Source organism: Microcebus murinus, chromosome 4 (genome assembly GCF_040939455.1).
Source record: "Microcebus murinus isolate Inina chromosome 4, M.murinus_Inina_mat1.0, whole genome shotgun sequence".
NCBI lineage: Eukaryota > Metazoa > Chordata > Mammalia > Primates > Cheirogaleidae > Microcebus > Microcebus murinus.
In genome coordinates, this window is record NC_134107.1 from 50,858,485 (window position 1) to 50,879,861 (window position 21,377).

General features: G+C 47.8%; 1 protein-coding gene across 2 annotated transcripts in view; it reads left to right on the top strand.

Moving 5' to 3' along the window:
* Window positions 1-3,507: 3,507 nt before the first annotated feature.
* The window catches only part of IRAG1 (inositol 1,4,5-triphosphate receptor associated 1), a 122,393-nt gene continuing 104,523 nt past the window's right edge, over window positions 3,508-21,377 (top strand). Inside the window, exon 1 of one of the 2 annotated variants that reach the window (XM_012755811.2) lies at window positions 3,508-3,703. In XM_012755811.2, coding sequence (XP_012611265.2) covers window positions 3,563-3,703 — 141 coding nt within the window. In that variant the 5' untranslated portion in view covers window positions 3,508-3,562. The remainder of the gene's footprint in view (window positions 3,704-21,377) is intronic. The other variant, XM_012755812.2, reaches the window with a different exon arrangement.

Here is a 21,377-nt window from a genome sequence, read left to right on the forward strand (position 1 = left end):
CATGATTTGTGCATATGATTCAAAATTTTAAATGTATACATAAGATATACAGTGGAGAGTCTTTTTTTTGTTTTCTGGAAACAGAGACTCACTCTGTTTCACTCTGTTGCCTGGGCTAGAGTGCCATGGCATCAGCCTAGCTCACAGCAACCTCAAACTCCTGGGCTCAAGTGGTCCTCCTGCTTTAGCCTCCCCAGTAGCTGGGCCTACAGGCGCATGCCACCACACCTGGCTAATTGTTCTATTTTTAGTAGAGATGGGGTTTCACTCTTGCTCAGGGTGGTCTCAAACTCCTGACCTCAAGTGATCCTCCTGCCTTGGCCTCCCAGAGTGCTAGGATTACAGGCTTGAGCCACCATGCCAGCCAGGTGGAGAGTCTTTATCTCAGCCACATAGTTCACCTGCACATGGGCAACTAATCTAAGTATTATTCATTTCTTGCGCTAATTTTGGAGAGATTGTATACATGCTCACATATAGACTTGTAAGTGAATACAAGAAATATATATTCATACATACATACATACACAATCTTTTTTCACTCAAAGAGTAGCAGTCAATAGACATTGTTCTGTTATCTTCTTTTGTCCACTTAATAATCTCTCTTGGAGGCTTTTCATATCAGTATACCAAGGGCTTCCCATCCTTTGTTGTGGCTGCACTCCATCTATCTTTATGGCACCAAATTGCTGCCTATTTATGTTGTTTCCAATGTTTTTGCTTTTTTAAACAATGCTGCAATGAGTAATGTGCTCATCTGTCATTTCCCAAGTGTGGGAGTGTGTTAGTAGAATAAATTTCTAGAAGTGGAATTGGGTTAAAGAGTGTGAACCTTATAATCTTGATAGTGCTAAGTCGTGCTCTATAGAACTTGTTCCATTTTACACACCCACCAGTAATGTGTTTTATGAAATGCTTGTGTTGGCCGGGTGCAGTGGCTCACGCCTGTAATCCTAGCACTCTGGGAGGCCAAGGTGGGAGGATCACTCAAGGTCAGGAGTTCAAAACCAGCCTGAGCAAGATCGAGACCCTGTCTCTACTGAAAATAGAAACAAATTAATTGGCCAACAAAATATATATAGAAAAAATTAGCTGGGCATGGTGGCTCATGCCTGTAGTCCCAGATACTTGGGAGGCTGAGGCAGGAGGATTGCTTGAGCCCAGGAGTTTGAAGTTGCTGTGAGCTAGGCTGATGCCATGGCACTGTAGCCAAGGGAACAGAGTGAGACTCTGTCTCAAATAAAAAAAAGAAAAAAAGAAAAGAAAAAAAAAAGAAATGCTTGTATTAATGCTGTGCTTTAAACTAGTTATTATGTGACCCTTTGTTAGTCTAGTGAAAGCTATGGGCCTCTACCCACAGAAAGAAAAATACAAGAAAAGCACAAATCACACAATGTTTTACATACAATTTCAGTTGGCTCAGAGCCTCCTGAAGGCCATCCGTGAACCCCAGGTTAAGAGACCCTGGCTTACAGGGGAGGCAAAGTGGTGAAAAGGACAGAGATTTAGGGAAAAACCATCTAAGTTCACATCTCAGTTCTACCACTTACCAGCTGTGGAACATGAGGCAAGTGGTTTTACTTCCTCCAGCCTCAGTTTACTTTTTGCTGGAAAGGTTTAAGGCACTTGTGAGAATACATACGATGCTTTTATGTAAAGCATCTATAATATATAGTGCTAGGAACATTGTTGGAGCTCAATGTAAGACCTGGTTCCATACACGTGCACACACACACACGCACATACACGCAGGCACGTGCACACTCACATGCACACAAAGCCTTAGGTTCCTTCTCAACCTCTGGTTTCCAGCTGTCCCTGTCATGACTGCTACTCGATCCCCAAGATCAACGTTTTGGGATCTTGGGGGCTTTGGGCTAAACATGGGGGCCTTGGGCAAAACACATTAAGAATCACCTGAAGGACTTAATTGAAATGCAGATTTCTGGGTCCACTTCAGAGTCATGGAACTAGAACTTCTGGAAGAGGAACCTGGAGCTTCATACTTGGGGATCTAATGCACACCGAAGTTGGAGAAACAGTGCTGAAGACTTTGGTAAATTCTTTCTAGACTCTACAATTCTAGTAGTTACCACCATGTAGCTTTGCCAGGGGGAGGCTGTACCTGCACATGGACAGGTGTGGACGCCTGAGAGAAAGCATGGCTAGTACCCAAGACAGCCTCTTCTGGTTTCATCTACCAATATATAATTATTTAGGACAGTAGCAGACTGCATGCACTGTGCCCAGTCAGGGATCTCTCTTATAACAACAGGGAGGAGAGACAGTCCAGAGCTACGTGCCTGAGGGAGGGGCAGGGATGGAGGCCCCATGGGCCAGGCTCTGTGGAAAAGGCCTGCTTCCACTGGGTGTCAATCACCACTGGGTGATTGACATGTGGCCAGGAGCTGGGGATGAGGGCTGTGCACAGCTCTGCAGCCATCGCCAGGAGGGCTTGAGGCCACAGGCCTTGGCGGTCCCATCCCTAATGCCTTCGACCATGACTGGTTAAGGTTTTCTGGGTGGCAAGTCATGGCCCAGGGTTAGGTTTCCCAGATTTAGCAAATAAAAATATAGGATGACCAGTGAAATTTGAATTTCAGATAAATAACTCATAATCTTTTAGTACAAGTAGGTCCCATGTTTATCCAAAATTTAAATGGGTGTCCTACAGTTTATCTGGCAACCCTGCACAGGGCTTCTCTGTGCTGTCTCTAACCCCAGAAGGGGCTGAAGTCCCCATGAGGGTTGCCCTAAGCTTGGAGCTCTGTGACCTTGGCCTTGAGTGGGCACTGCACTGAAATGCAGGTGAGGAACGTGCAAGGACAGGGTGTGGACCTCCAGGAGAGAGGCAGCCCTTCCTCTCCTGTGTCTGGGCAGGGGCAGGGAGCTAATTCATGCTGACCCAGCACTTATGAGATGCCTGCACTATGCTAAACACTTGAACATTATCTCATTTATTCCCCCTAAAAACCTAATGAGTTAGATATTATCACAATTACTCCCACTTTAGAGATGAGGAGACTGAGGCTCCGTGATGTTAAGGCCATAGGGCTGCTAAGTGGGGGAGCAGGAATTGGCACCCCTGGAGCTTGTGCCAACCCTGGGATTAGCTGATTCTCCCAGGCCTTTCTCCCTGGTAATCCCAAGGGTTTAAGGTGGTGGGAGCAGCCCCAGCCCCCAAATCCCCAGGACAGGAAACATTCCCAGTTTCTCTTGGCGCTGGCCCAGGGTCTTATCCCGGCTCACATGCTTGCTGGAGACTCTAGCCTGGGAGGCAGATCTGCAGAGTCCCCTTCGTCCCCATCTGGCCAGGACAGTGTCCAGCGGCATGATCTGCCATGGGCACTGCCATCTGCTGTGTGGGTGTCTGTGGGAGGGGCCCGGGGGCAGGCCAGCCGGCCAGCTTCCCTGCCGTTAGCCCCCAGAGCCAGGCCAGAGGGGGCTCCCAGCGGAGCTCTAAGTCCCAGCTCCTCTCCGAGGAGGAGGAGGCGGCCGTGGGTTCTGCAGCCAGAGGCTGCTCAGCTCCGAGCTCTGGAGCCAGATGTAACGTTGACCTTAAATGGTAAAAGCTCCCCAGAGTGCAGAGAGGCTGGCCAGAGGAGGAAAGGGGAATAACTCAGTTTTAGGTAAGCCTTCGCTGCATCCTAGAATAACCTGCCTCTTCGGCTGGGAAGCAGAGGGAACGTTCTCCTCCTTAAAGGTACAGGGTGCTGGGATGGGGGGCGCTAAACTTTAACTTTCCAGGGGAGTCGGCTTTCTTGGGTGGCATTTTGGCTGAGTATTTTTGTTGTCATTGTTGTCTTAAGTTTTAAATAAGAAGTCAATCTTGCCAGTCCTAACTTAACTAAAGTGTGTTCCTTTTGCTTGCTGTTGGAAAGGCTGCACAGGTCAGGGTGAAAATGTGGGTCCCGGCAGGGGGTCGCCACTCCTAGCTTTCCTGTGGGCCCCTTTGTGGCAATAGATGGGTCCTCAGATTAGGCAAGCCTGCCAGCCAGGGCTTTGTCCCCTCTGTACTTCCTTATGTCTCTCCGTGTCCCCCTGTGCCCTGACCTTGAACCCGGTTTTGGCCTGACCTGTCTCCATTCTTGACTTGCCCCTGTTTCTGTCTCTGCCCCTCCATCCTGTGTTCTGGACACAGCCCCTGTTTTCAATGTGTCTCCCTCTCTCTTTTTGTCTCCAGCTTGCTCCCACCTGTGCCTTTTCCCTGCTCCCTAGAGGGGGGCCTGTGCCCTGGCCTGTGCCCCAGCCCTGCTCACCTCCAGGGCTCTGTGTTGAAACTATTCCTAGAGTGGGCAGACTGGCTTTTTCCAAAGGGAAGGCCGGTGGAAGCCAGAGGCCAGAAAGAGGCCCAGCTGTCTTGCTCCCTGCTGCCCAGTGAGTGGTTATAAAAGGCTACAGAGGCTCTGGCGTTTGAGCAAACAGCAACTCGGGGTCTGGGACCCCTGGCCAGCACCCCGGCCTCCCGGAGCTCAGCAGCTGCTGTCCCCTGACACCCTTCAGGCTGCTCACTGAGGTGGCCGGGGGAGCAAGGCAGCCCAAGGGCTCGTCTGAGCTGGGTCTTTTGCAGGGAAAAGGAGGAAGCTTCCTAGGACTGTTAGGCTGGGGCATAAGGAGTCAGGTCCTGGGGGTGACGACATGCAGGTGGACTTACCTATACCCCAGCTGCCTCCCCCCCACCATACTTTTATGATGGCAGAAACTCAGGTTAAGTGGCTTGCCTAAGCTCATACCACCAAGAAGGAGCAGAGTTGGGACTCAAACGCAGGTCTGTATACTCTAACTCCAGTGCTCCTGCCCCTCGACACAACTGCAAGTGCAGGGTGTGCTTCTGCCTCCAATAGTGTCTTGTGATTTTTGACTCAATGGACAAAACAGTTGTCATTGTCATTTTGCTTGGTCCATGATTCATTCAGTGGTGTGTGTGTGTGTGTGTGTGTGTGTGTGTATGTTGGGGTTGCTGTTTGTAGTCACAGCTGCTGTGCCTTCCTCTATGCTTGGTGGAAAGTCCTGCTCCCTCTACGTTTGTCTGTGAGGGATAACTATGTGGTAATTGCTACAACATGATCAATTATCACAATAAATGTTTTCTGAAAGAAAATAAAAGAGCAAACATGTAGCTCTTACTATGCACTGGCCACTGTTCTATGCCCTTCCCAAACAGTAACTCAAAAATCCCACTGTCCTACAAGGGAGGGATTATTCTTACCACCCTCAGCTTGCAGGTGGGGGCATTTTAGTACAGACAGGCGGCATGGCTGGCATTCGTGAGAGGGCAGGGGCAAGCAGGGCTCCCTTGCACCACAGCTCTGAGGTTTTCCACAAGGGATTTCACGTCCCCCTCACAGCAGTGCTACGAGGGACGTGTCTTTACTTCTATTTTGTGGGCAAGGACACTGAGGGTACGAGATGTTAAATGGCTAGTCCAAGCCCACCCAGCCACCAAGTGACAAATCTGGGAATTTAAGTAGTATCTCAGGTGAGGAAGTTAGGGCCATGTGACACCTTCTACTTGAAACTGAATTCCTAGGGGGCGGAAGGGGGTCATAGTTTTGGGATGAGGGGTTCTGTGAGTCCGTGAGAAGCAGCGAGATTGTCTGCCTGATGGGCAGAGCTACACATGATGGGTTCTTGGCTTCCCAAAGAGCCCCACCTCTTCCCTCTAAATCCTGGTAAAGAAGGTGTACGGATGCACCTCACATCTCCAGCAGGAGCAGACTGAGCCCCACGAGGGCAGAGCTCCCACCTTCCTGTATGTCCAGCACCCAGCACAATGTCAGAAGCATCCTAAGTGCTCAGGATCATTGTTTTTGTATGAATAAGTGGACATAAGGCTTGTAAGGTGGCTTCTGGTTAAACGAGAGCCCGGGTTTATTATGCACATGTGCCTGCGTGGTCAGATTCGTCTAGTCTGGCTTGAGCAGCAAGGTGGAGGCCTCAAGTTACCCACCCTTCCCACCCTGATGCCTCCTCTGGGCAGCCCCACAGAGCCTGGGCTGCCCCTCAGCCGTCCTCCCTGTGGCTTGGCACTCAGCAGAGGGCTTCTCTTTGCTGACCGAGGAGAAGCAGAGGCCTGGGTAGATGGGAAGAAGGGAGCTAGGAATCCTCGGACTCTGCCCCTGCCCCAGCCCCTGCCCTTTGGAGAGCCATTTGAGTCAGGGGAGGGAGATGGGGAACTGAGTTCTTGTGTAGTACATGTAAAAGGAAGGAGCGGAGGAAATTGATATTCGTTGAGCTCCTACTTTTTGCCAGGATCTGAGCTAGATCTGTTGTTTAACTTCATACTTGAGTCAGAGATGAGGACATCACGGTCCATGAGAGGCATACAGCTGAGAGGTGGTAAACAGGGGCTCCAGCTCAGGCAGCCTGGGTCTGAAGTGGGTACTTCCTGCACTAAATGTCACCCTGCCTCTCCTTAGTAACTCGGGTCTCAGAGGCAGTTATTGAGTGTCACAGTCCAAATCATGGGGAAAGTCACAAATTGAGGGAAAGGGGATGTCATGTTTGCCCCGTGGACCTTGGAGACCAGACTTTGAGTTCAGGCCACAGCCCAGGGCAGCCTCACCAATGGGCCTTCAAACCCAGGGCCTTGGCAGAGCAACCCATGCCCATGACCTTGCACGAGCCCCACCTTCTCAGCAAGGCTTCTCCAGGGGAGATGGAAAGCAGGTGACAGTCAGAAAACCTTCTTTCCCAGCTGGTAACAGATGTATAAAAAAGTTTGCTAAGGCTGGGCTTAATCAGGTCTGGTTACTTTCTTTCTATGACTTTTTTATTTATAATTTTTATTCAGTTTTTTCTAGTAATAAAAGTAATGCATGTTCCTTGCTAAACCTTCTTGGAAAATATAGAAATGAATATAAATAAGAAATTCAGAAATAAATATAAAGAAATAAAAAATCCCTCCAGGATCCCAATACTCAGATATATATATATATAGTTGATATTATGGTATGTTTCTTTACATCTCTCTCTATTTTATAAAACTAAGACCTTACTAGAAAGGTGATTTTGTAGTCTACTTTTTTTTTGGCTGAACAATCTATCATCATGTTTTCATATCATTAAGGATTCTCCAAAACATGATTCTTTCAATGGTTGCATAATATCGAGTCATTTTAGCTGAGCCACAGTTTAATCACCCTTCCTCTGGGGGTTTTGCAAATGTGGTTTTTCTTTGGGGACTATCTCAGTTGCACACACAGCATGGTGGATTTTCTAAGCATTTCTAGCATTTGGAGACTCCTCTCTCTGAGGTGGGATACTGACCCAGCCTCAAACACATGAAACCACATTGTAAGAGCATTTTTGCTTAAGTTCTTTTCAGTCCTTTGGATCGAGGAGAAAGCCCCTGTTTGAGGGAGGGTGACCAGCTGTCCAGGGTTGTCGGCGATGAGGGTTGCCGCAGGACTCTCAGTGCTAAAACTGGACAAGCCCTGGGCAGACCAGAAAGCTGGTCACCCTCATTGTGTATTCAACATTTCCTGACCCTTGCTTGTCTCCCTTCTTGAGAAAATGAGAACAGGCCTTGGGCATGGAGCCTTTGGTAGGCAATAGCTAAGAATTTAATAACTGCTTTCATTTTATTTATTTTTATAACTCTCTATTTGTCGTAAGTGGTACTGATTTTTCCATTTAAGGTAGGGATATAAAGTTTCCCTTTTAAATAAACGTAATGACAGCGGTGGCTAACACTCACCCAGTGCTCACTGTGTGCAGGCGCTGTTCTGGTGCTTTACCTGCAGTAGCTCACTGAGTCCTGACTGCAACCCTCTGACACTGTTGTTATCCTCATTATACAGATTGGGAAACTGAGGCACAGAGTTTATAGAACTTGCCCAACAACACAAAGGTAGTATATGGCAGAGCTGGGACTTCACTCTTGGCTTTCTGGCCCATTGCTAGTTAAATTAAAGAATGTTAAGTAAATAAACATATAGGTGGAACACAGACATGGCAAAAATCATGAGAGTGGTGTGTGAGTGACTCAAGTTTAGGAATCATTGGCTTGGAGGAGATCGAGGTTTTATGAGCTGGAGGAATCGAGGCATCAGTGAGTGCAGGGCCTGGGGGAAGCTGAGCCATCTCGGCAAAACCAAGGGGAAGTTAGGAACAGGTAGGAGAGGCTGGCAGGGACGAGACCATGTACTGCACACAGCCTGGCAGTAGGAGTGGGATGTGGTTCCCAGAGTGGCCACCTGGGGAAGGGACACACAGAGACAACAGAGAGTTCTGCTGCTGACAAGCCAGCCAGAAGGGTGTTTCCAGAGAGCCCAAGCTTCCTGGTTCATCATAAGGAGTAGAAAGCCTGAGGACGCCCTTGACTTTGCTCATACAGGTGTGGTGAAAAGGGCACTGGGCCCTGAGTCAGGAGAGGGGCTCAGGGTTGACCAGGTCTTCCTCAGGGTCACAGTGGGGAGATGGCACCTCATGCTGGAAGCAGCACAGTGCCCGGTGGGAAGCATGGACCTGGAGTGACTCTGCAGCCCCGCCCCTGACCAGCTGTGTACCTTGAGCTCCACCTAAACTCTCTGAGCCTTGGTTTCCTCTTCTGTAATATAGATTGAGTCTCCCTTATCTGAAATGCTGTGACAAGAAGTGTTTCAGACTTTGGAACTTTTTGGATTTTGGAATACAGTGCATTTGCATTGTACTTACCTTGTTCAGCATCCCAAATCTGAAAGTCTGAAGTCTGAAATACCCTAATGAGCATTTTCTTTGAGCATCATGTTGTTGCTCAACATGTTTTGGATTTTGGAGGATTTTGAATTTCAGATTTGGGATGCTCAACCTGTAATGATAATGCCAACTTTGCAGGCTTAAATCCCTTAGCTGGGGTCTACTCTTAGCACCCAGTACACATTAGTGATTATTATTTCTAGCATCCATCTGTCCCCCTCCAGAGACTCTATCAAGAAGACTTCTGCACTAGGTTTGAGGCTCTGAGCATCCATGATCCTGGGTCCTATTCTCACCTCCATGAACACCCTAGTAGAGTGGTGGATTTATTCTCTAGAGGGTTGGCCATTGGTACCCAGTGGAGTCTTTAAAGAGGCCCAATAAATAACACCTTCTTTCTTTACTTAAGTTCTAAGGCCTATTGAGAATTCAGAGACTAATATCACCCTTATGACTGACAAGGCTGGTATTAGAGAATGTGATTTCCATCAACCGGCAAGTAGGCTTCCTAATATTGTATTAAGCAGACTTTCCCCCCAGCCTTATGGATGCCCTCTGGGGAAGGCAGGGCCCTTTAAATCTTAGAGTATGGAGGAGCAGACCCCAATGTGTGTCCCCTGTAGGCAGCTCATTCCCTAGAGAAAGGGATGAGGAAGGGCTGAGCATGAGGACACTTCTAGAGCTTACCATTAGACCTGTTCTTCCGGGTGGAGCCAGGAGCAGTACTCTCCAGTACTGCAGGAAGGCTCCTGGCTGAAGCCTGATTGAAAAGCTGGTCTCTCAGGAGGTGCTCACCGGGTGAGACTCGTGCCATGCCCTAGTGAGGGGCAGGCAGGCTGAGGCTGCAGGGGCTGCCACGTGGTCCCATGGGCACCCCAGCTCCTGCCTCTTCCACTTGATGGAACTTCGCCTTTTTTCTGAAGATGCCTGGTGGGGGACTTGTTTGATGCATCATTCCTTAGACCAGACAAGCATCCAACTACAAGTATCTGAAATGACTTTTCTTTTTTTCAAACAAGTTCCATTTAGGCAACTCCAGATGTGGAGTAGATGATCTCTTAACACTCTTCTCCTTTTGGGTTACTTCCCACAGGTAGACAAGAGGATATAGGGAAAGGGAATTATCATTGTTTGAGCATGTTGTACTTTCCAGGCCTTTTGTATTTAATATCTCATTAAATCTGTACATTAGCCATCTAAGAGAGATATTTATGGGCAAACTGACTCAGGCAGATTAGTAACCAGTAAGAGAAGAGTCAAACCAAAAACCATCCGACCGCCATCCCCAGCTCTTCCCACCCTCTGTGGCTTACACACCAGGCTGCAGAGTGAGAATGTCCAGGACCTTGTTCCTGCTTGGGAGGCCCTGAACTCTTGGGGCAGGAGTCTAAGGCAGCTGCCCTACTAGGCCTGCTCTACTTTCTACCTTTCTTTTCTTTTCTTTCAGTATGTGACAATCTTTATCAGATCTCACAATCTAGTTCATAAACAAGCCCCTTCCTCTATTAGAAGAAAAATATACGTCTAGAATCACGAGCTTTTTACTGGGAAGAAATGCCATATCCTACATTGTGTGCCTTGAGTCACTTTCCATCGTTTACCAAGATTTGTACCTTAAAAGTTTATAAATATGGCCATGGTCGCTCAGTCTGTGCAAATCCCAGCTCCACAACTTACTGCATGACCTTAGGCAAATGATCTAACCACTCTCTGTCATACTCCCCTTACCTCTAAAATAAGGCTTCTGCTGACAATAATATGACTTGTCCTAAAGGCCATTATGCAGATCAAATGGGTTGCTGTATCTAAAGTACTTATACATAAATAAGTACTAAATGAATAATAATTATTATTGGAGCCCAGATTAATATCAAATACATGGAATTCCTCTATTTGGGGGCCCCAAATCGTCAGGTTCCCCCAAGGGCTGTCTTGTCATGACATTTTCAACCTGTTTGGGGACTGGCTTCCTGGCAGAAAGAATGAAATGGCCTCCTGGGCTTCTCACCTAAGACATCTTTCTTGTTTCCCACCTGAGGTCCAACTGGACCCTAATGTAGGTTGGAAGGTGATGACGATGAGGCCGTGTATTGTTGAGAAGAATCCAGCTAGTTGGTTTCCAAGAGGCTAAGGAACATCATCTTGGGGATGTTCTGGGGACCTGGGCCTATCCCTAAGCCTGGTTAATGACCTGGAGTTGACTGCACATGTAGAAAATGACTCAAGACAATCAAACTCATGAGAGACTAAAGTATACGATTCTGAATGTCTGTGCGCTATGGTGGGAGATAACTCTTTCCGATGACCAAAATGCTTGGGAGATAGAAAGTTTGGTCAGAAGGCAGAAAGTTCTGAGGGGCAGTTCACCGAGGCCATGATGCAGCCTGATGAGCAATCTCTGCCCACAGCAGAGAGATCTCCCTGCTCAGGAGGGGTCTCTCTCTTCTGGGAAGTTTAGTTGAATCTACCTCTTTGCTGTAGAAAAGTGCTCTATAAACGGTGGTTACTATGTAGTATTCATATAGCCCATCTCCAAGTAGCACATAAGAAATATTGGATTCCGTATATATTGCTTAAAGTTCTTCAGTTGCCAAGTATTGAAAACCTATGTTGGGTAACTTAAGAAAAAGCTGGGATTTATTGTAAGGTATTTCAGAGCCTGAAAGGAAAAGGTAGATAGCTAAGCCTCAGGAAGGCAGGACGCAGGGCACCTCTGGGGGCCTGGTGGCAGGAAATTACCAACCTTTTCTCTAGAGCAGAGTCTTCAAGTGTTTTTGATGAGGCATCTTATTAGTTTAAAAAAAACTTTTCTAAAATCATGCACCTCTAATTTATGTATGTGTCTTTATTTCAATTCATATTCATGAGCTATCATATTAATGTTAGAAACTTTATAAAACATATAAAACTAGAGATTTTTAAAGGATAAGAAAAATAAAATATCTTGAAAATTATTTATTTATTTATTTTTGAGACAAAGTCTCAGTCTGTCGCCCTGGCTAGAGTGCTGTGGCATCATCATAGCTCACTGCAGCCTCGAACTCCTGGGCTCAAGCCATCCTCCTGCCTCAGCCTCCTGATAGCTAGGACTACAGGTGCACACCACCATGCCTGGCTAATTTTTCTATTTTTAGTAGAGATGGGGGTCTCACTTTTGGTCAGTCTGGTGCTGAACTCCTGAGCTCAAGCTATCCTCCCACCTCAGCCTCCCAGAGTGCTAGGGTTACAGGCATGAGCCACCATGCCTGCCCTATGTTTTATTTATTGTTTAACAATTTCAACAACTTTTCTGCTTTCTCTAAAGAAGTATTCTTTAGTAAAAGGAATGTGACTGATTAATCGCATATAATGGCTCTATATTTGTTCTTTAGGAAGCCAGTGAGCTCTGGTGACAGGGAAGAGGGTCCACCTGGAGTGAGCTGTAGTTACGTGGGGACACAGTCATTGCCAGAGACACAGTGCTGGAGCAAGGAGGGGCCAGGGAAGGAAAAGCCAAACCTCTCTCTCCTCCCACCTCCTGCCAGTCCATTGGCCAGATTCAGCCAGCAAGCAAAGAAGCCCAAGTGATGTGTTCCATGGGTGTCATCCCGGAGCACAGAGCAGAGACCGGACTGGGGGCAGGGCAGGGAGAGAGGGAGGCAGGGCAGAGGAAAACCAGCTCAGATACCCGGTGTGGAAGCGGGGCCTCCTTACTGAACTGTGATACTAAATTTTCAATGTTATCTACCTGTTTGGAAAACCTTTTTGAGAGTTGCTTAACTTAGTTTTATTAGCGGCAGTATCTTTTTTTTTTTTTTTTTTTTTTTTTTTTTTTTTTTTTGAGACAGAGTCTCACTTTGTTGCCCAGGCTAGAGTGAGTGCCGTGGCGTCAGCCTAGCTCACAGCAACCTCAAACTCCTGGGCTCGAGCGATCCTTCTGCCTCAGCCTCCCGGGTAGCTGGGACTACAGGCATGCGCCACCATGCCCGGCTAATTTTTTATATATATATCAGTTGGCCAATTAATTTCTTTGTATTTATAGTAGAGACGGGGTCTCACTCTTGCTCAGGCTGGTTTTGAACTCCTGACCTTGAGCAATCCGCCCGCCTCGGCCTCCCAAGAGCTAGGATTACAGGCGTGAGCCACAGCGCCCGGCCAGCGGCAGTATCTTATTGCACATTTTTTGTGTGAGCCTTTTAAGCCACATGCCCATTTTTTGATGGTAGGTTTGGTTAAAACTAGATGGATACGTTTGACAAATCCAATTACTTGGGCACACACAAACTGTGTCACCCTTCACTAAAAGCAAACAAAACCACAAGGGCGCTATGTGCTTAGCACTGTGGAATTCTCCCTGGTGCCTTAGTACACCTCACAAACTGGACATGAGAGTGACCTGTCAACATGTGGACTGAATAAGGACACCATTGCGAATCTGTTTATTAAATGTTAAGGACGCTTTGTTCCTACTTTTAGATAAAAATAGATAGCAATTTCAAATTTTCTTCCTATAGTCCACTGAATCAGCTGGCATTCCCTGAGTGAGCAGGCTCCCTGCGAAGACCACTGCTCTGGGCTCAGGCCCGGCGTCACCAGGCTCTAGTGGCTCCTAGTCTCTGCCTAAGGTCTCAAGAGAGGGACCTGACAGGCCCAGCTTGGGTCAGGATCAATCAGCCACGGTCAGGGGGTAGGACCATGGGGGATAGATGTAGCCATCCTTTGTGTATACTAGGGGCACCTAAGGAAGGGAAAATTGTTGAAAGCAAAAGCATCTTCAAAGGAACTGGCTTTCTGTCCTGCCTTCTGGAGATCTCTGTCTAGCCTGCCAACTCCTCAACCACATGTACAGGGAATTTGGGGTTACTTCCATAGACAGCCAATCACATCCATTGTGTATGGGTTTTTACCTGTTAGTACACTGGCCCGGCGCCTGTCCCTATGTATAGCCAACATTCCCAGCAGGCCTGGGGGCACTCCCCTGCCTCACCCTGACTGAGAGGCAGACTGTTTCTCAGGCCTACTGGGCTCAGCAGAGACAAATGCTGTGGCTGATCATGGATCTCAAGGATCTGTTGCATTCCATCCAGACACACTTGGTAAGTTGTTCCTACACCATGATTACACCAGTAAACACCAGTTTACAAAGCACACAAGTTGCTCAGGCACACACAGAGCCTGACTTTTCAGAATCCTAGAGGGGAAGTTCCACTTACTGAAATCTCCAGGGACTTGTTTCACGTGATAACAAGAGTAATAATGATGTACTTATTATTACTATAACAGCTATCATTATTGAGTACCAGCTAAATACTGTGTTAAGTGCTTTATATATAAAGCACTGGTTATATATATATATATATATATATATATATATATATATATAGGCTGGTTTTGAACTCCTGACCTTGAGGGATCCGCCGCCTCGGCCTCCCAGAGTGCTAGGATTACAGGTGTGAGCCACTGCGCCTGCAAAATCTTTTTGAGAGTTGCTTAACTTTGTTGTATTAGTGGCAGTATCTTCATTGCCCCAGCAATGACTATAGCAAGGTTTGAAGCACCACACGAGATAGGCAATAATATTATCTCCATTTTGCTGATGAGACAATGGAGGCTTTGTGCGGCTGAGCGGTGCAGCCAGGATCGCACAGTTAGGAAGCGGCAGAACCGAGGCCATATTGCCCTTGCGGCAAGTGTGCGCAGCCCATGGACACTCACGCTTGGAGTTCATCAGGCCAGGAGGGAGTAGAGGCTCAGCTGGTAAGATTTCAGAAAAGGAGAGAGTTATTAAAGGAACCTGGCACTGTGGCAATTTTATAGCTGGTGCTTGGTAGATATTAAGTGATTGAATGAAGGACGGAACAATCCCCCCAGGTTTAAAGGCAGTGAAAGTCTCCCAACATCCATCTCTGGTGCCACTTTCTCAACTCGAATGAAGGCAGCATATAAGCAGTGGCCTCAAGTTCTAGGACTGGCTGTGCCTCCAACTCATGTTGTTCCCTTGAGCAAATCAGTTCTCCTTTCCAAGGCCTTGGTTTTCTCATCTGTGAACCATTCTCCCTCCTAGGCTCAGTGACTCCCCCCAATAGTCACGTGACTGAGCCCATCCCAGAGCCATAATTGTGCTAGATACTGGGTCTGTGACAAGGAGGGGGACTGCAGGTGTGTTAGAGGAGACAGCTGTTGATGTTCATTTTGGGGACAGTTAGCGCTGGCATCAGGTCCAAAGTAAATGGAAAGATGTGCTTTTAGGAAAACATTTACTGTTAAAGGGAATACCTACTCATTCTCTTTCTTGTTAACAAGGCACTTGACTCAAGCCTCAGACTATACTTACATTTGCTTTTCAGATTGGAAGCTATGGCCTTGTTTTTTGTGGCTAAACAAGGCAGCCATTAGAGCCGGGTTCCTCTTCCAACACATTACAAGGTCGGTTCTCCCAGCTCTCCAGCTCCGGGGGTAGATAGGTGTGCCCTACAGGAGTAAAGGGTGGGCACAAAAAGACTGGATTTCAGTTCTTTGCAAGGGATGAACCTCATAGGTGCCAGAATTGAGGGGGCCTCCAGAAGGCATTGGGTACCTCCTCAGAGCTCCCCACGTAGAGGAGACCTGGTGAACTTGAGAAGATGTAGGAAATGGTTCAAGGAGCTGACTGCATAGCACTTCCTCTGACTGTATCTCATTGATCCTGCCCGAGGACCATGAAGCCATGTCATCTGGGTAACCTTTCATGAATTCTCTGATTTCACAGTTTTATGCACTATAGGCAGCATAACCCCTCTCACTGCTCCCCTGCCCTGGCCCATGACCCCATTAGGAATTTCATGGGCTCTGCCTTCATGGGCCACTTCCTCCTTAAGAAAATATTAAAAATTTTATTACTATACTGGTGGAAAGATAAATATATTAATGTTATATAGTAACACATTGTCTTTGACCTACAAGTCCATTTTTTCTTCTGATTTTAAAAGAAATTAAAACATTTTAATGGACATGTAGCACTGTTCCTACTGTACTTAATGGATGAGTCAGCCTTGACGCTGTCACCTTTCTGTTCAGAGTCTGGCCTAGGGACCAGCGGTGTCAGCACCATGAGGGAGCATGTCGGAAACGCAGAGCCTTGAGAGCTGCCTCAGACCTACTGACCCCAGGTGACTGTGTGCATGTCATAGTCTGAGATGCGCTGCCTACTGCACTGTTCCCGGGTGTGTTTGGAATATCTGGTCACAGGACACACACTGCTACCTCCAAATTACAGCAAGAAGTCTAATGACAGAAAATCCTATCCAGCATTAAGTGGCTATGTAAGTGCCAAGGATTCCTGGATGGCCCTGTCTGCCAAAGCTCTTCTCTTCGCCTGCCCAACTGACACTTTCCTGCCACCTCCCATTCCCACCAGTGGAGAAGTGAGACCTAGGGAAAGGGGTGCATTTGCTCCCGGGTTCATTCTTCCAGCTTTCCCGTGCAGCATGTGGCCTCCAGGGCCATCTCAGCGCAGGAAGAGAGGAATGCAGGAGGAGACAGGGCTCAGCGCCTCTGCCCGGAGACGACACACAGCCCATGGACCACAGCTGGTCACAGGGCTCGGGCCCACTGCAAGGGAGGCTGGGAAGCTAGAGGAGGACATGAATGTCCCGGGAGCATGGACTATCTCTGCCGCAGGGGAACTACGAGTGAAGCAAGTAACAATCACTGTGGAGCCTGAGGCCACCCAGAAACTGAGAAATTAAGGAACTGTGGCATGGGCAGCCAGAGACTCAGCACTTGCAGAGGAGTCTTAGCAAAGCTGGGAGAATTAACTCAGAAGCAAGTGCATGCCCTTCCCCAAGGTCTTACTTAGTAAGGGGTGGCGGCGGGAGGTGGGGGCATCAATTGGGTGGCAGGGGAGAATGGCTTTGGCAGACAAGGTCGTCCAGAAATTCTTGACCTCTATATACCCACTTTATGCTGGATATATCTTCCATAGAGGGTTTTCTGTTATAAAATTTACTACAGATTAATTTATAAAATTACTACAGATGGAGGCAGGCATCCCAACTTGTAGTGGACTTCAGTCAGCAAGACGTACATCCAAAGACACTGAGGTTTTGGGTTTGTCTGTCGCAGCAGCTACTGTAGATGATCCTAATTCCCTGCCCAAGCAGCCTTGTCACAGGAAGCCCCTCCAAGTTCACCCCTCCCATTTTACCCCCTGTTATTGGCACCGCGGCCCCCCCCCTGGCCCCCAGCCAGACTGCTTGTCTTGGCCAGAACGGCCACCCCAGGCCACTTCGCCTGCCCAGTGCCGGTTCCGGGGCAGAGTCTTGTTCCTATTTTATAGGGAAGGAAACTCTACACGCAACTTACTTGGTAAACAAGTAAATTCGGCTTAGAATCTAGGTCTTCTGATTCCTTGTGCCTGTCTGTGAGGGGGAAGATGAAGTAGGAGGAGGCCTTCCTGGCATCAGGGATAGGATGGGCTATTCCTAGGGAAACACGACCACCTTTCAACTGGCTCCTCGCCCACCATCTTTGCTGAGAGGTTTGATAAAATTCGAGGCTGCTGTGGGGTCTGGGGGCAGGAGGCATTAGGAGTAGACTACTGCTCCTGAGAAAATGTGAGAAATCTCCTACTTCAAGGCTCTTGAGGGCTTAAAAATGTCAGTTAATGGCTGGGCGCAGTGGTTCACGCCTGTAATCCTAGCACTCTAGGAGGCCGAGGAGGGCAGATAGCTCAAGGTCAGGGGTTTGAAACCAGCCTGAGCAACAGCGAGACCCCGTCTCTACTAAAAATAGAAAGAAATGAATTGGCCAACTAAAAATATATAGAAAAAATTAGGCCGGGCACGGTGGCTCACACCTGTAATCCTAGATCTCTAGGAGGCTGAGGCAGGCGGATCATTTGAGCTCAGGAGTTCAAAACCAACCTGAGCAAGAGGGAGACCCCATCTCTACTATAAATAGAAAGAAATTAATTGGCCAACTAATATATATAGAAAAAATTAGCCAGGCATGGTGGTGCATGCCTGTAGTCCCAGCTACTTGGGAGGCTGAGGCAGAAGGATCCCTTGAGCCCAGGAGATTGAGGTTGCTGTGAGCTAGGCTGACGCCGTGGCACTCACTCTAGCCTGGGCAACAAAGCGAGACTCTGTCTCAAAAAAAAAAAAGAAAAAATCAGCTGGGCATGGTGGCGCATGCCTGTAGTCCCAGCTACTCAGGAGGCTGAGGCAGGAGGATCACTTGAGCCCAGGAGTTTGAGGTTGCTGTGAGCTAGACGGATGCCACAGTACTCTAGCCCAGGCAACAAAATGAGACTCTGTCTCAAAAAAAAAAAAAAATGTCAGTTAACAATTCGTATTTACTATGTACCGAACATTGGTCTAGGAAGTTTATCTATAGTACATACATGATTATTATCATCTTCCATGTCTTATAAATTGTCTTACAAATGAGGAAACTGAGGCATAGGAAGACGATGTAACTTGCCCGAGGTCACACAGCTATTATGTGGCAGGGCTGGGATATGAACCTAGGCGGCCAGGCTGCAGGGCCCATGCACTCAACCGCTCTACTCTCTCATCTCCAGATGTCCCTGAATCTGAGTAGTTTTAGAGCATCTCAGACTAGAGTTTTAAGGAGTCACTTTGAGATACTCCTTGAAAAAATATTTCACAGCCAAATAAGCATGGGAAACATTATATCTTTTCACTCCTTCTTGCAGGCTCACACTGTGCATTTGCTTCTTAAAGGCTCCAAGATGTCCTGCAAGACAGAACCTAGCTCACACTGATATCCCTGAATATAGTGAAACATGAAACTTTTCTTTTCAGAGCTCCTCGCATCACCCAGAACTGGAGCCATACAGACGCTATACAGCTTAGGGGAAGGTGGCTGGAGGCATTCTTGCTTGAGTGGATGCAGGATAGGTCACATCCCATCTAGAGAGTCCTCACACTTGCAGAACCACCAAGGCTTGCGGAGTGAGACAAGCCAGCACAGAAAGCTTCTCCCTGGGAGGAAGACGGTGGCTGGAGTGGGGAAAGCACGGGCTCTGATGGTTTTCCATCCCCACTGGGCTACTTTGGGGAAGTCACAGCACCACCCTGAGCTTCCATTTCCTGCAAAGTGGCACCACCCATAGGGAAGTCAGGGTATGAGTGCGTAAATATGCCTGAAGCATTAGGCACGTGGCACACTTCGATGAATAGTGAATATTGTTGTCATTATTACCTGTTGTCTATTTTGCTTTTGTTGTTCTTTGCAGTCTCCTGGTCCCATGTAGAACTGAGAGACTAGGATTGGAAGCTTCCCATGGGCAGGCTGGAAAAACACCATGTCAGCTGGAGGTGCTTGTGCTTCTGTTCTACCCCAAAGAGGTCAGGGGACCCCTCAGAACAAGGGATAGCTTCCTCCTGAGAAGAGGAAGGGGACCCTCTTGGGTTGACCTTGGGTTGAACAGAAAAACAGGGAGGAAATGTGAGAACTGAGATTGAGCTTATGGGAGACAATCAGATTTAGCCTCATATCAAGATCGAAAGGGATTCCAGGAGGTGACAGAAGACCCAGAAAAGGTAAAAGTTGGTCTTCTTGGTACAGGCAGAATCTTTCCCGGGAAAAAGATTTTGATTATAATTAAGGCACTAGCTGGCAGAGTGTGTGCAGAAGTCTGTGCCAGCACTGGTCTGTCACCTAGTCAGGGGCATTTCTAAACAATGATGGGTCTGAGAATAACTTCAGAAGGTGGCAACCCAAATGTCTACCAATTAATAAATGGATAAAGAAAATGTCCTGTATCTATACAATGGAATATGATTCCGCCATAAAAAGGAATGAAGTACTGATACACACTACAATGTGGATCAGCGGTCCCCAACCTTTTTGACACCAGGGATCGGTTTTGTGGAAGACAGTTTTTCCGAAGACGGGGGGGGGGGGGGGGGGGGGGGGGCCAGGAGACATTTCCCTCTTGGCTCAACCTCACACCATCAAGTGTTGGATTCTCATGGGGAGTGAGCAACCTGGGGAATCCCTCCCGTGTGCAGTTTTGTGCTCCTATGAGGGGCTGAAGCCGATGCTGATGTGACAGATGGCGGGGCTCGGGCTGTGATGAGAGCGACGGGGAGCAGCTGTGGGTGCAGGTGGGCTTCACCACTTGCCTGCTGCTGCTGGCCCCCTGCTGTGAGGCTCCTGGCCGTGGCAGACCACAGATGTGGATGAGCCTTGAAAACATTAATTGAAAGAAGCCAGACATAGAAAGTCTTATATTGTATGATTGCATTTATATGAGTATCCAGAACAGGTAAATCCATCCAGACAGAAAGCAGATTAGTGGTTGCCAGGGCCTGGGGGAAGGGAGGAACAGGGAGAACTGCTGGATGGGGACATGGTTTCCATTTGGGATGGTAAAAAATGTTCTGGAATTAGAGAGTGGTAATAAGTGCACAACATTGTGGATGTACTTAATGCCGCTGAATAGCCTTTAAAATGGTTAACATTGGCTGGGCGAGGTGGCTCACGCCTGCAATCCTAGGTCTCTGGGAGGCCTAGGCAGGCGGATCGTTTGAGCTCAGGAGTTCAAAACCAGCCTGAGCAGGAGTGAGACCCCATCTCTACTATAAGTAGAAAGAAATTTATTGGCCAACTAATATATATAGAAAAAATTAGCCGGGCATGGTGGCACATGCCTGTAGTCCCAGCTACTCGGGAGGCTGAGGCAGCAGGATCGCTTGAGCCCAGGAGTTTGAGGTTGCTGTGAGCTAGGCTGATGCCACAGCACTCTAGCCTGGGCAACAAAGTGAGACTCTGTCTCAAAAAATAAAATAAAATAAAATAAAAATAAAATGGTTAAAATTATAAATTTTATGTCACATATATTTTATCATAATAAAAAAAAAGTTTTCTGGTGAAGAGGAAGGGTGACCTAAAGTTTAGGCTCCCCTCCCCTAGAATGTGGTTGAGGGGAGGGGTTGGGGTGGCATATTTAGAGTGTGTCAGCTGGAAGCCAAGGGCTTCAACAAATTCGCCAAGGAGCTACAGGGGCAAGCCTTGTGAAAGGGCCACAGGGGATCCTGAAAGGAGTAAGACATGCTCCCTGCTCTCAAAATGTGTAGAAATTACTCTCACATAAGGAATACTGAGAGATACTACCTCATGTGTCATGGAGTAGGTTCAGGAGAGGGAGACAGTGATTGAGTCTGTGGCCATCTGTGAAGACTTCTTGGAAGAGAAGGTTATTGAGTAGGTGGGTTTTGGGCAGGTAGGTAAGAAAGAAGTAGAGGGTATTCCAGGGAAAGGTACAGGGGTGGGAGAGAGGAGGGAGCATTTCAGAGGGGGGAGTAGGTTGGTAAGAAAGGGGCCAGAATGCAGAGTCATGAGAGACAAGCGCAGGGGGAATTAGGGTCGGATTGTGCAGGGCTTTGACAAGGGGGCTGAGGAGCTGGAACTTGATCTCCAGGATGTGGGGAATCAAGGAGTCTTCCAAGCTGTGTTTGAAAACAATCAGTGAAATGTAAGACGGACTGAAGGGCAAGAGAGAGGGACAGGGACATGAGTGGTGGCATTGTCTCTGCAGGGGTCAAGGAGCCCCCCCCCCCAAAGCAATAGTCGCAGGAAGGGGAAGGGTGAACCTTCAAACACGTTGAGCTCTGCATTAGCCAGGGTCTGGCTTGCGTGGAATATGAACCAATTCAAATTGGATTCGACAATTATCAGAATTTTCTGGATCACATAATTGAGAGGCCAAG